Source organism: Carassius auratus, chromosome 12 (assembly GCF_003368295.1).
Source record: "Carassius auratus strain Wakin chromosome 12, ASM336829v1, whole genome shotgun sequence".
Lineage (NCBI taxonomy): Eukaryota > Metazoa > Chordata > Actinopteri > Cypriniformes > Cyprinidae > Carassius > Carassius auratus.
In genome coordinates this window covers 7,785,118-7,796,497 of record NC_039254.1, presented here as the reverse complement: position 1 = coordinate 7,796,497, position 11,380 = coordinate 7,785,118, and the positions used below count along the sequence as shown (strand labels likewise).

Sequence of the window (11,380 nt, the reverse complement as noted above, 5' to 3'; positions counted from 1 at the left end):
AAAAGCCATTTACAAATGAGGAACATCACAAGCTATTTTTAATAGAACCAACAATGATCAGAGTATACAATGACTATCAATAAATGTATGAATAAATATATATAATATAATTTAGTTTGCATTTTTAGTTAATGTAATTTATTTGTAATTTAACATCCAGTTGTTTTAACATAAATTATTGTTTTATTTATTTAAATATTTAAAATAATACCTGACATTTATTTTGGACCTGACATTGGATTTTATTTTGCGATCTCCCCATATAATTTAGGAATGCCAATGAATCCCGCCATGGCTGGCTATGGTGCCACACCAATGATGCCGAACATGATGCCTACTATGCCCATGATGCAACCCATGCAACGTAAGCATCCTGCTGATGTTGTGCTTCTCTGCTAACATAAACTGTTAAATTCTGACCCTCTTCCTACTGCTTGTTTTGGACGTAGCTATGATGATGCCAACTGCCATGCCACAAGCCATGCCACAAGCCATGCAATGCTGCACCTCGGCCATCAACTCACAGCAGCTGCTGGGTTCTCAGCAGCAGGACTTTATCAATCAACAGGCTCTGCTTCTGGTATAACATTGTTATGGTCTTAAAATTTGTAACATGAGTCCATTCAACATAAAGTAGAGAGATAAATCTATTTTCCCGTATAGGCTCAGCAGATGACAATGCAGGCGATGACACTGTCCCAGAAGCAGCAGCAGGAAGAGATGCCGGAAACGCGAGAGAGAGTCAAAGAGACAGTCACCACGTCAGCGGCGGCGCTCTCCTCCACGTGCACGTTCACCTTCACGCTCACCCTCACCCAAACCCCGAAGCCGGCCCCAGGAGAAAAAAAACGTTCCTCAGGCCCCCAAAAAAGCCCCAGAGACCCTCCCAAAGCCCCGCAACCCAGAGGTACAGGAAATGATCAGTGCCTGTGTTTTCTTTCAACCGTATGTTTTTCACTTGCAATGACTTAATTTGTTCTGTAAGGCACAGCCCGAGGCAGAGGTGGATCTCAGGGCCCCAGAAGATCAAGGGTCCTTTCAGGATAAGAGGAATTTTTTTCAAAAGATCGGTGAGTACACGCTGTCTAATCAGAATCCTTAAACTGGCTAAAATAAGACTGCATGAAAGATCAGATTTTCACTATCTTTATGCATCTCAGGAACATCAGAAGTACGCCCGAAGTCAGCGCCAAAGGTTGCTAAACCACTGATATACGCCTCTCCGCCGGAGGTGACCCAACCCAAATCACCTCCACCAGTAAAGACTGAAGGTCAGATGTTTTTCACAAGACCGTTTTTCATTGTGGTCTTTATTTAAATTAATACAAATGTTTCCATAGTCTTCTAAGATTATAATGTGTCTAAAACTGTATAAACCCTTCTTCACACAGTGAAACCACTCCCAGAACCTCCTAACATCCGAACACCTGAACCAGAATCTCCAGAGCCCACATCTCCTAAACCAGAACCTACTAGTAACATTAGAGAGATCATCAAGCGGTACCAGAGCCGGCCCTCTCCAGAGCCTAAAGCCTTCCAGCCTGTCAGGTGGGCCAAGAATCGACATGAATTGTTGTAAAGCAATAGCTTGCTCCACCTAGAGACCACTTTTCATGATCCATTGAATCCCCCAATGGATCAAATCAAGTGTGTCACTACGGAAGTCAAATGGGTTGTTAATTGTGATTCATATTGACTTAATGCAAACTCTGCTGTTACTGATCACTTGCATAATATTATGTTGCTTCGACCTTTTCACTTGGAGTGATTCACAAACCGTAAATGGAGGAATAATTTGGACTTTGATCTTCCCAGGGTTCCGGCCAAGCATTTTGTAAAGAAAAATGACCCCAAAGAAGAGGCACTGGCCATTCTCAAATCTCAGGGACCTGTCTCTAACCAGAAGGTAGATGATACCGACCTGAGTGACATGCCATAATCTAGCGTTTTAGACTTTTTGAGCTCAAGGATGCAAATGTTCACCATGAATCTTTTTTTGTGCTTCAGAAACAGTGGGAACAGAAGCCTCCTTCACCCCCTCAGCTGCCTGAGTCCCAAGGCCCTCGTGAAATCTCTAATGATATGAGGCAGAAGCAGCGTTCACTAGCTGATCTCTTCGGCTCACAGCGTACACATGCTTTGCCTCGAGCTCGTGAGCCCATCCCTCCTCCACCTCCCAACATCCCCGACCCACCAGCAATGCCTCCTCCTGTTCCTAGTAAGTGACATCTTATATATAGGGGTCATTTCTAATATATACTGTATACAGTACACATAGTGCGTCAAGTATAATTGAAATTGTGTTAGTTCATTTTCTTTAATCATAATTAGCACAATTAACTGAACATGAGATGAAATGAAATAATTTGCTACTTTTAGGTTTGAACGGATGTTGTAATTTTTATAATGCTGCCAGGTACTATGCATTAAAATGAAAAACTGACAATACTTTTTCTGTATTTAAAATATTCCAGCTGTTGAAAACTGGCAGTTTATTAAGAAATGTTACAAATTAATAAGAAATTATTAAGGTGTTTCATTTTTTTCTTCCTTTAATCAAAATATTCTAGATGTTGAAAAACTAGTTATTTATTAAGATTATTATTTATTAACTGATAACATTTTTATCTGGTTTTATATTTTTATGCATAACAATTAAGTAATAAAAAACCATTTAAATATTTATTCAGTTTTTTTCATGTCTAATAGAAAAACTGCAAAATTATTATTATTTATTTTTTAAGCAAATGTGTTGTCTTGGGGATATTTGGATAGATGGATCATAAAAACTTTAATTTGTAACACTTGTGACCCTGGAGCACAAAACCACTCTTTTTTTTTATGCCAATGTTCCATGAAGATATTTTGTACACTTCCTATACGGTAAATATATCAAAACTACATTTTTTATTAGTTAGATGCATTGCTAAATTTCCAGATTTTCCAAATGTTGTCCTAACCTAAAAAAAAGGATAAAAGATTATTTATTTATATTTAAGATTATTTATAAATCTCAATAAAAAATGACTTTGAAGTCCAGTGTTACATATACATTTAAAAGTTAGATATACGTATGCAAATTTGAAGAAAGCTGTGAAGATTTTAATCTCTACATTTCAAACATTAAGGTAATATGATTTCTTATCCTTTATGTGTTCCTAAAGATCAGTTCAACAAGATGGTTGAGGAGGAGAGTGTTCGCTCCCAGTTGCACAGATTCTCTGCCAGCGTTCACTTTTCTTACCCCAGTATGCCTGGCAAACTATTCCTGCGCAAGGAGGTAACGAAGTCAAGAGAGTTTTATGTGAATCCCACAAAGGGTATCATGGCTGCTTCTGGCTAACTTAAGTATCCTCAATCTATTTGTGTTTTCTTGTACACAGCTGTTTTATCCCAGGGAAAAATTCAACCACCCATACATTCTTAATTTACTCTGTGAGCAGGTCAGTAGCAATCATAGCATTAGATTTGATCAACAAGGCAAAGTTTCAAAATCAATGTATTTGACGTTAGTTTGTATACATCAAATTCTGGGCCACACATTATCTACTGTTTTTGTAAACTGCAGATCATGCGAGACACTTACTCGGATTCTTGTCTGAGGATTACACGCGAGGAAAGGCGTAAAATGAAAGATCTTTTGGGTATGAAAGATGCTGGTTTTTTTTTTTTACAATGTATCAATCTAATAATAATTCAGTTAAGCTATTATGTACAATTCCGCTAGTCTCTGTGTGTTTCTCTTACTAGCAAGCTTCCATATCGGAACCAGTATCAATTCACTAGATGACACCCTGAAGAAAAGAATTGTCATGGCAGCAAGAGACAACTGGTCTAATTACTTTGCACGTCTTTTTAATGTGAAGGTGAAATACTTGGCTTTGCTTACGTAATGCGCATAAACATGCATACAGAAATGTGTTAAGCACTCTGAAATGTTTTTGCGTGTGTGCTTTAACAGGTGGGGAATGGAGGAGATGCTCAGATCCTGGGAGTGTCACACAGAGGAATCAGACTGCTGAAAGTGGCCAAAGCTTCAGGCATAAACCCTAAACACCTCAGACTCCTGCACAGCTACAGGTACAGGCTAAACATGTTGTGTTAAAGCAACACTATGTCACTTTTTCTGTGTTCAAAATGAGCAAAATAGACTTAAACTTGGAGAAGTAGCTCTGGTTCGAATGTTCTTCCGCGGGATGCATGCAGTTCTGTTTATTAACTTCTGGAGTGCCCAAATTTACAGTGTTGTAAATGTATTAAAAGTATTGTTACAATTTTAAATAATTGTTTTCTGTTTTAACACTTTTAAAAATGAAATAGTTCCTGTAATGGCAATCTAATAAATAACTGTAATAATTGTATCTAATATTGTATAGTGTTGTAGTTTATATAACCATATGTTTCTACTGTTCAGTTTTTCACAGGTGTTGTCAGTACAGCAGCAAGGGGCTGAAAAAGTCGTGATCTCTTTGAGTAGTGAAGAGCTAGAGCTTCAGTCTCGACAGGCACCACAGATCGCTGCTGTGATTCATCTCTTCCTCATGGAGCTGATTACGGTGCCGTGATACTGCTCTTAACATATGTAGCTTTCATTTTCATTTAAAGTCACCATACGTAACCCTGTTTACTTTCATGGTCTTATAAGGAATGGTCAATGCAGTACATTTAGGAAAACACAAATTGCTCAGTCTCTGAAACAGCTCTGTTTTTCAATTTCTCAACCCTTCTCCTTCAACCACCTCCATCCTGATATGCAAAACCTTTTTTTTTCTCTATTGAAACAATTAAATCACACCACATCTATTTTTCTTCCGCTATAACAAGCAAAACGGGTTGTGGTTTCATGTTGACTTTAACCATGACATTAACTATTATTGTGCATTGTTTTCATTTCAAAATTCTCAACAACAAAAAACAAAACAATAATAAATGTTAATCTTACCTTATCTTTACTTATCCTATCTTACAGAACTCAGACTATGTGATTGCTGTGAAAAGCTATGTGACAGATGACAAGAGCTTGCTGAACTTTCACAGAGGTGATGTCATCAAAATCCTCAACATGGACGGCCTCAAGGACGGTGAGAAGAGAACTTGAGAAAACCATTTCAGATTGTGGATCTCCTTAAACTTTACCTTAAATATGTGAAATGTCTATGCTACTAGCGACAAAATCATAACATGTTAAAAAAAACATTGGTTAATCCAAACGTTAATCTGACAATTAAAACCAGCTTTCTAATTTGTTAATACACTGAAGAAAAGATTAGATTAATTTAGGCAGTTTACAGATGTTAGGCCGATCAGCAGTGACATGGCACAAGTGTTATTTCCCAGGACACATATTTTTTAGGAAGAACATTTAGTGCATTGTTTAAAAAGAAAAAAAGCTAAAGTGTGACATGTTTGTATATTGAATATCACATGTGTATATGAATAAGTAATACAGAATAAAATCTAAAAGAGATTTGCTATTTTTTTTTTTTTTTTTTTACTTTGCAGGATGGATGTTTGGTTCCAACGGGGGCCGTTCTGGACTCTTCCCAGTGGATGTCACTCAGCCTTGTGCCCCCCCAGACTACCACAGCAGCAACATGGAGCGGCAGCTTGAACGGAAAAAGAGTATGAGACTCACTGGCTCCTCCACCAGTGTACCAGCCAATATTCCTGTCACCAACACGCCTGTCAATGGCCCTGTGACCATCATACCTGCTAATAGCGTTGTGTCCAACCCCCCTGTTGCCCGCTCAGTGGCTAGCAGTGTATACAGTGCTGACGTGAGATCTGAATCAGATCATCAGCTGTATATCATGACTGAATTTGCCAGGAAGTTCTTCACAGTTGCTTCCAGCAGGTGAAATCTTCTGGAAAGCGGAGGGGTTTGCATCATACTCCACAAACGCCACTTGACATTGATTTCTTTTTCTTATTTTCAGACAAAACAAAGACAAAAGTCCTAATGAGATGGTGGAACACACTCCAGTACGTATGCATTATCTTAGCCTCTCACTCAATGCATGCTGGGATTTTAATACGTTTTTTTAATCATTTTTGTTTGCTGTGTTTTCGTTTATTAGAATCCTATTCAGGAATCATTGATCCTTTTCTCAGACACTGATCTCAATCGTCTTGGGACTCAAAACTTCATGGGTATGTTACCAAATGTACTGAAAAACAGACTAACTGTAAGTTCACCCATTATAACTGAAAAAAATTGGGTTCACTGGGATACTGTGTAGTCAGTGGGTCATGTAAAATAAAATCAGAACCCAAGAAGCAAAGAGGTCAAGTTTGGTAAGGTGATAAAAGTGGTAAAAGGGTTTACTTTTTGCTATAATGACCTACAAAAAAAAAAATAAGTTAAGCAATTTTCAAAATTTTAAAATAAGTTATTCAACATAAGATACTTAAGAACTTAAGATTCAACTCATGTTTTTAAGTCAGTTTAATGTAATACAAGTTAAAATGACTTGCAATTGATTGTACTTAAAAAGAAAATTAAGGCAGCAACTTTTTTTTATAGTGTATAACTGTACATTATCCCACTTGATACATAATACATCACATAAATTAAAAATTAAATTAATCTATATGTCATTTAAAATAATGACTTTAAATTAAAAGATTAAAAATGCCTTAAAAAACTAATATGACTATATACAATTGTTTACCTGGGAAACTGGTCATTATATTTAGTTGTCGTTTTTAACCCAAAATATTTGATCACAGATTGACCAATCAGAATGAATCTGATTCCATTCCATTTAAAGTATTTTACCCAGCAGTCTCTTTTTAGTTTTGATGCAGTTTATGATGGATCAGCCTATGAAGAAAAATCAGACAGAGAGTGACTGTGTTAACTCCATTTTGCAGGTAAGCGTTCCTTCCAAATGGACAGCATATTTTATTTTGAGAGAATTTTGACATCTGTTTCATGACAGTTTGTTTTGGTTTAGTTGGGAAAAGAGAAGGAGTTCCTCAGAGATGAGATCTACTGTCAGGTCATCAAGCAGACCACAAAAAACCCAGTGAAGTGAGTAAATACTATATGTACAGTACACTACCATTCAAAAGATTGTGGTCAGTAAATGTTTTTTTTTATTCTTGGTAGGACACATTAAAGAATTCTGAAACTTTACCAGCCCTAGATTTTTGAATGTGCATTTAATTTGCTGATTTCGTAGGGAGAGCTGTACCCGTGGCTGGCGTTTGTTCAATCTGGTGACCGGATTCTTCCCATGTTCCAACACTCTCCTGCCATATTGCACCCTCCACCTGGAGACCATCGTTCAGGATGCCAACCACCCTTTTCAAGGTACAGTATTCACTTGTGGATTTTGCTATACTATATGATTAGAAAGTTATGTTCACCTAATTGTATCAAGAATAGCTTTTTTTGTGTTTGCATTTGGTTATGTGAATATAATAATTGTTTACAGAACTGGCAAGTGTGTGTTTGAAGAATCTAAGACGATCACTCCGTTTCGGAGGACGCAGACATATCCCTTCACATTCAGAGATGGAGGCCATTTTGGTAAGTGAAGACACATGAGAAAAGAAAAGAAAAGATGCTAAACAGAGCAGGTATGAAGGTATGTGAACTTGTATTCTCTGCTCCGCAGGCTGGGAGGAACTCCCGGCGGTTGCCCATAAAAATGCCTGGTGGAATCGAATTTACCTGCAAGATTCGCAGCTTTAGTGTAAGTGAGGACCGCTCGTTCTATTTTCCTTCTATGCAGATAACCTGTTGTTTACATGTAGTGCTTTTTTGCTTTTCTGTAGGTCGCATTTGAGGTGCTACAAGACTTTTGTGCTGAGATGGGTGTCATAAATTCAGTAGAAGTGAAGGAGTTCTCCATCCATGCCACTAAGAAGGGGGGTAAGATATCTCTAATCACTCCTATGCACACTTGAACACACATTCACATATCATTACATTTACAGTTATGCATTTAGCAGACGCTTTTATCCAAAGCTAAGATTTCTTTTTCCAGTATCTCATACTTTCTTTACTACGAATCCCCCTCTTTAGGTGATGTGAATCGACCAATTCACGCCGATGAGTATCTTTTTGACTTCCTGCTGGATGATGGCTCCATCTCCCTCTCCTTTCATCGAATAATCTGGAAACAGCCCATGCAGTTCAGCAATGATCTTTATCTGGAGTTCCACTACCAGCTGGTACGAAAAACTTCACTTTAGAATTCATTATTATGTCAAATATTAAAGTTATAACAACACAACCCCTGGTTTACATGAATGAATTTCCAAGATATACATCTTGAAATGTACTGTATACACTATTGTTAAAATCAAATTGATACAAATTCTAAAGTTTGGTGTATAGCGCTACAGAAGATTTAAAAACAATTATTTTAACGAAACGCAACAGTTGATTCATCAGATAATCCAGATTCCAATTCTATATGAAAATATTGTAAATGAGAAATGTTTTCTGAACAGCAAATCAGCGTATTACACTTAAGTGAAATATGCTGAATTCAGCTTTGCCATCACAAAAATAAATCACATTTTTAAATATATTAAAACAAAAAAGTTATTTTCAGTTGTAGCAATATTTCGCAATATTACTATTTTTACTGTATTTTGGATTAAATAAATGTAGCTTTGAGGAGCATAAGAGTTTTACTCTTATTAAAATCAAATTTATTATACTCTTAAAAATCTTACCAACCTACAATTCATTTTCATGTACTGTATGATGGATCTAATGTTTTTCAGCTTCTGGCTAACTATCTGGGAGGGAAGCTGTTGCTGCCCACGAACAGTGCTACAGTCTACCAGCAGGTGGCAGAGTTGACCGCTCTTCAACACCTTGCACTTGGGCTGACTGATCTACCCTCCAAGTAATTTGATATATCCCAAACATTTTTTTTTTTTTCATCCCTAAACCTTTCAGTGAAACTTTTCCGTCATTTCAGCTGACAGTCAAATCATTATTTACATGTCATCACATTTTTACATGTAATCAATTTTCATCTTCAGTGCTGAGGTAAAGCAATACCTGCCCCGCATGGATCAGCTCAACTCCAATGATGAAAGACTTCTTGCTACTATACGGGCACAGTTTTCTACTTTAGGCCCCCTCAGCCATCTTGATGCAAAAGCTCGCTTTATCAGTGAGTGAGCAAACCTGCTGGTAAACCATTTCATTTATTGACTCCACTTCCTTATATCCATATAAACAAACCCTTTAACTTTCCAGAAAGTGTCAGTATGCTGCCTTCCTTTGGATTCGATGTCTTCACCGCTCAGAAAGTAAGTCATCGCAGCTGCCCCTCTCCCTCCCTGATCGCAGTCAACCATGAATTTATCAAAATCCTTGATCCCAAATCACAGGTATGACCCTCCAGTTCAGTTCCCATGATGCTTTGATTTTGACTGTGTGTTTATTCCATAATCATATCTAAACAATCACAAACTTTGCAGAACGTGTGTTTGACGATGTCTATGGAGGATGTGCAGTCCTTGCGCTCAATCCGTCCCAAAAAAGACAAGCTGCCATCCGTTGAGATCAGTTTTAGTGGCCAGACTCAACCAAGGACTATCAGCTTCAGTCTAAAGCAGGTTCGTATGTAGATGATGTATACAATATACATGTTGTCATTTTCAAGAGCTGGACTTATTGATATTTGGTTATGGTTAATGCTCTTTTATTGATCTCTGGTGTCTCTCAGGCGAAAGAGCTGTGCCACACCATTGCAGTGATTATGGAAGAAGTGGTGAAACCCTCCTACGGTAGTTTGTCCAGTCGCTCCGCAACGCCACATTAAACAACCAACATATGCAAACTTCCCCTAATATCCCATGACTTACTCTAAAGTTCAAATATGTCTCCTGCCAGTCGTTTTATTTAAAAAAGATGTACAAATGTTTGTGTAAAATCAAGGTTAATGCTTACAAAGTGTTTAATTCAATATGCAGTAGACATGGTTTTTCAGGGGTGTAAAGATACTGCAAGAAAGATGTATACAGTACAATTTTCTATAAAAATATCATGACATTTTGAACTGTTTGGAATGAATTTTTTGTTTAATTTAGCATCATGATTATATTATACCAACAAATGGGAATGATTTGTGATTATATTTATTATAAGGTTAACCTATATTGTGTATATGTGTTACAATTATGTTTAATTATCTGCCTCTGAATAAAAGAAAACTAATAAGTGAGTACAGATGTTAAACTATTAAAGTGTAAAATGTCTTCTGAAGTGTGGTTTTCATTATTTTTCAGTAAATATCACTGATATGACTCCTGTCAGAAAATGGAGAAAACATTTTTCTTTCCATTTTCATACAGAAACATATTTAAATAGGGATATTTATAAATATGCATTATTATAAATACTATATGACATCAAATGTGATTTATTTTAGCAAGTATAAACAAGAATAAACTAACTGACATTATGAATACAGAAATCATATAGGAAGAATAAATAAATAAAACAAGAATTACAGAGGTAGTAAATCAAATTGCATAACATTCAGCAGATCATAATACAGTTTCACAAATTTGACACTTTTCTTTTGGTGTTAAATTTTAGGTTTATACCTAATTTATAATTAGGTAGTTAATGTCACAAAGTAAATTATGTAATTTGGGTAATGTTGAAGAAATTGACATTTTCTGAATGTAGTATTTTCCCAATAAAATAAATACATTACCTATGTAATCTATGTTATGTTTACAATGAGAAAAATAACAGAATATATCACACAAAGTTAAATCAATGTCTAAATCTCATTTGTGAGTTATATATTATGCTAATAATTTTAAATGTATTTCTTTTACATTGTTGGGGACACAACATTTACAAGGTAAGAGCCATGATTTTTTTCCAATTGATCTTATCTATTAAAGACTTCTTAAAACATCATTTTCCCACGGATAATTATTTTCCTTTATTGAAACACATTTTTTATAATTTTATTACATTTTGGGTTGTAAATATATGACATCAAGGCCCGGTTATATAGACAGGGCTTAGCCTAAACCAGCATAAAGCCATAGTTCAATTAAAACATCTATGTTCGTTTATAAACATGCCTTAGAAAAAAAAAACATTACTGGTGTTCATCTTAAGACAAAACAAAGGGACTGGCACGTTTTAAGATCAGTCAGTCCAAGTTAATTTTAGTTCAAACAGCTCAGATTTACATTTTATTCTAGGACTAGGTTTAAACTTGTGTGTGAAACCGCCGGGATAAATGTTTAACCCTGATGTTCAGGGCAACTACGCAAACAGAGGCTCCGCCCTATGAGCCAGACAAAAGAAGGCCGATTACCCGCCCTGTAGTACTAACCAATCACAAAGGACAAAACAAAGCAAATCCCGCCCTTCATATAACAC

The 11,380-nt window shown here is 36.4% G+C and overlaps 1 protein-coding gene across 1 annotated transcript; it reads left to right on the top strand.

Moving 5' to 3' along the window:
• Positions 1-613: 613 nt before the first annotated feature.
• On the top strand, positions 614-10,224 carry LOC113112170 (unconventional myosin-XV). The gene is made up of 29 exons (XM_026277617.1): positions 614-633; positions 703-907; positions 992-1,070; positions 1,161-1,271; positions 1,392-1,548; positions 1,816-1,906; positions 2,008-2,218; positions 3,165-3,280; positions 3,384-3,443; positions 3,569-3,644; positions 3,751-3,866; positions 3,962-4,080; positions 4,415-4,556; positions 4,970-5,081; positions 5,503-5,854; positions 5,937-5,982; positions 6,078-6,150; positions 6,797-6,873; positions 6,957-7,033; positions 7,185-7,315; positions 7,440-7,534; positions 7,623-7,700; positions 7,783-7,879; positions 8,033-8,181; positions 8,743-8,867; positions 9,007-9,140; positions 9,227-9,360; positions 9,451-9,588; positions 9,699-10,224. Exons 1-29 carry the CDS (start codon positions 614-616, stop codon positions 9,792-9,794), a joined length of 3,417 nt encoding a protein of 1,138 aa, XP_026133402.1. The 3' UTR covers positions 9,795-10,224.
• The last annotated feature ends 1,156 nt before the right edge of the window (positions 10,225-11,380 follow it).

Excerpts from the sequence above, each read along its gene's own strand:
- LOC113112170 (XM_026277617.1), top strand. The coding sequence starts at position 614 with ATGAGTCCATTCAACATAAA. Across the intron at positions 634-702 it reads ATGAGTCCATTCAACATAAA|AAGCAGCAGCAGGAAGAGAT; the intron begins GTAGAGAGATAA and ends ACACTGTCCCAG. Across the intron at positions 6,874-6,956 it reads GTGTTAACTCCATTTTGCAG|TTGGGAAAAGAGAAGGAGTT; the intron begins GTAAGCGTTCCT and ends GTTTTGGTTTAG.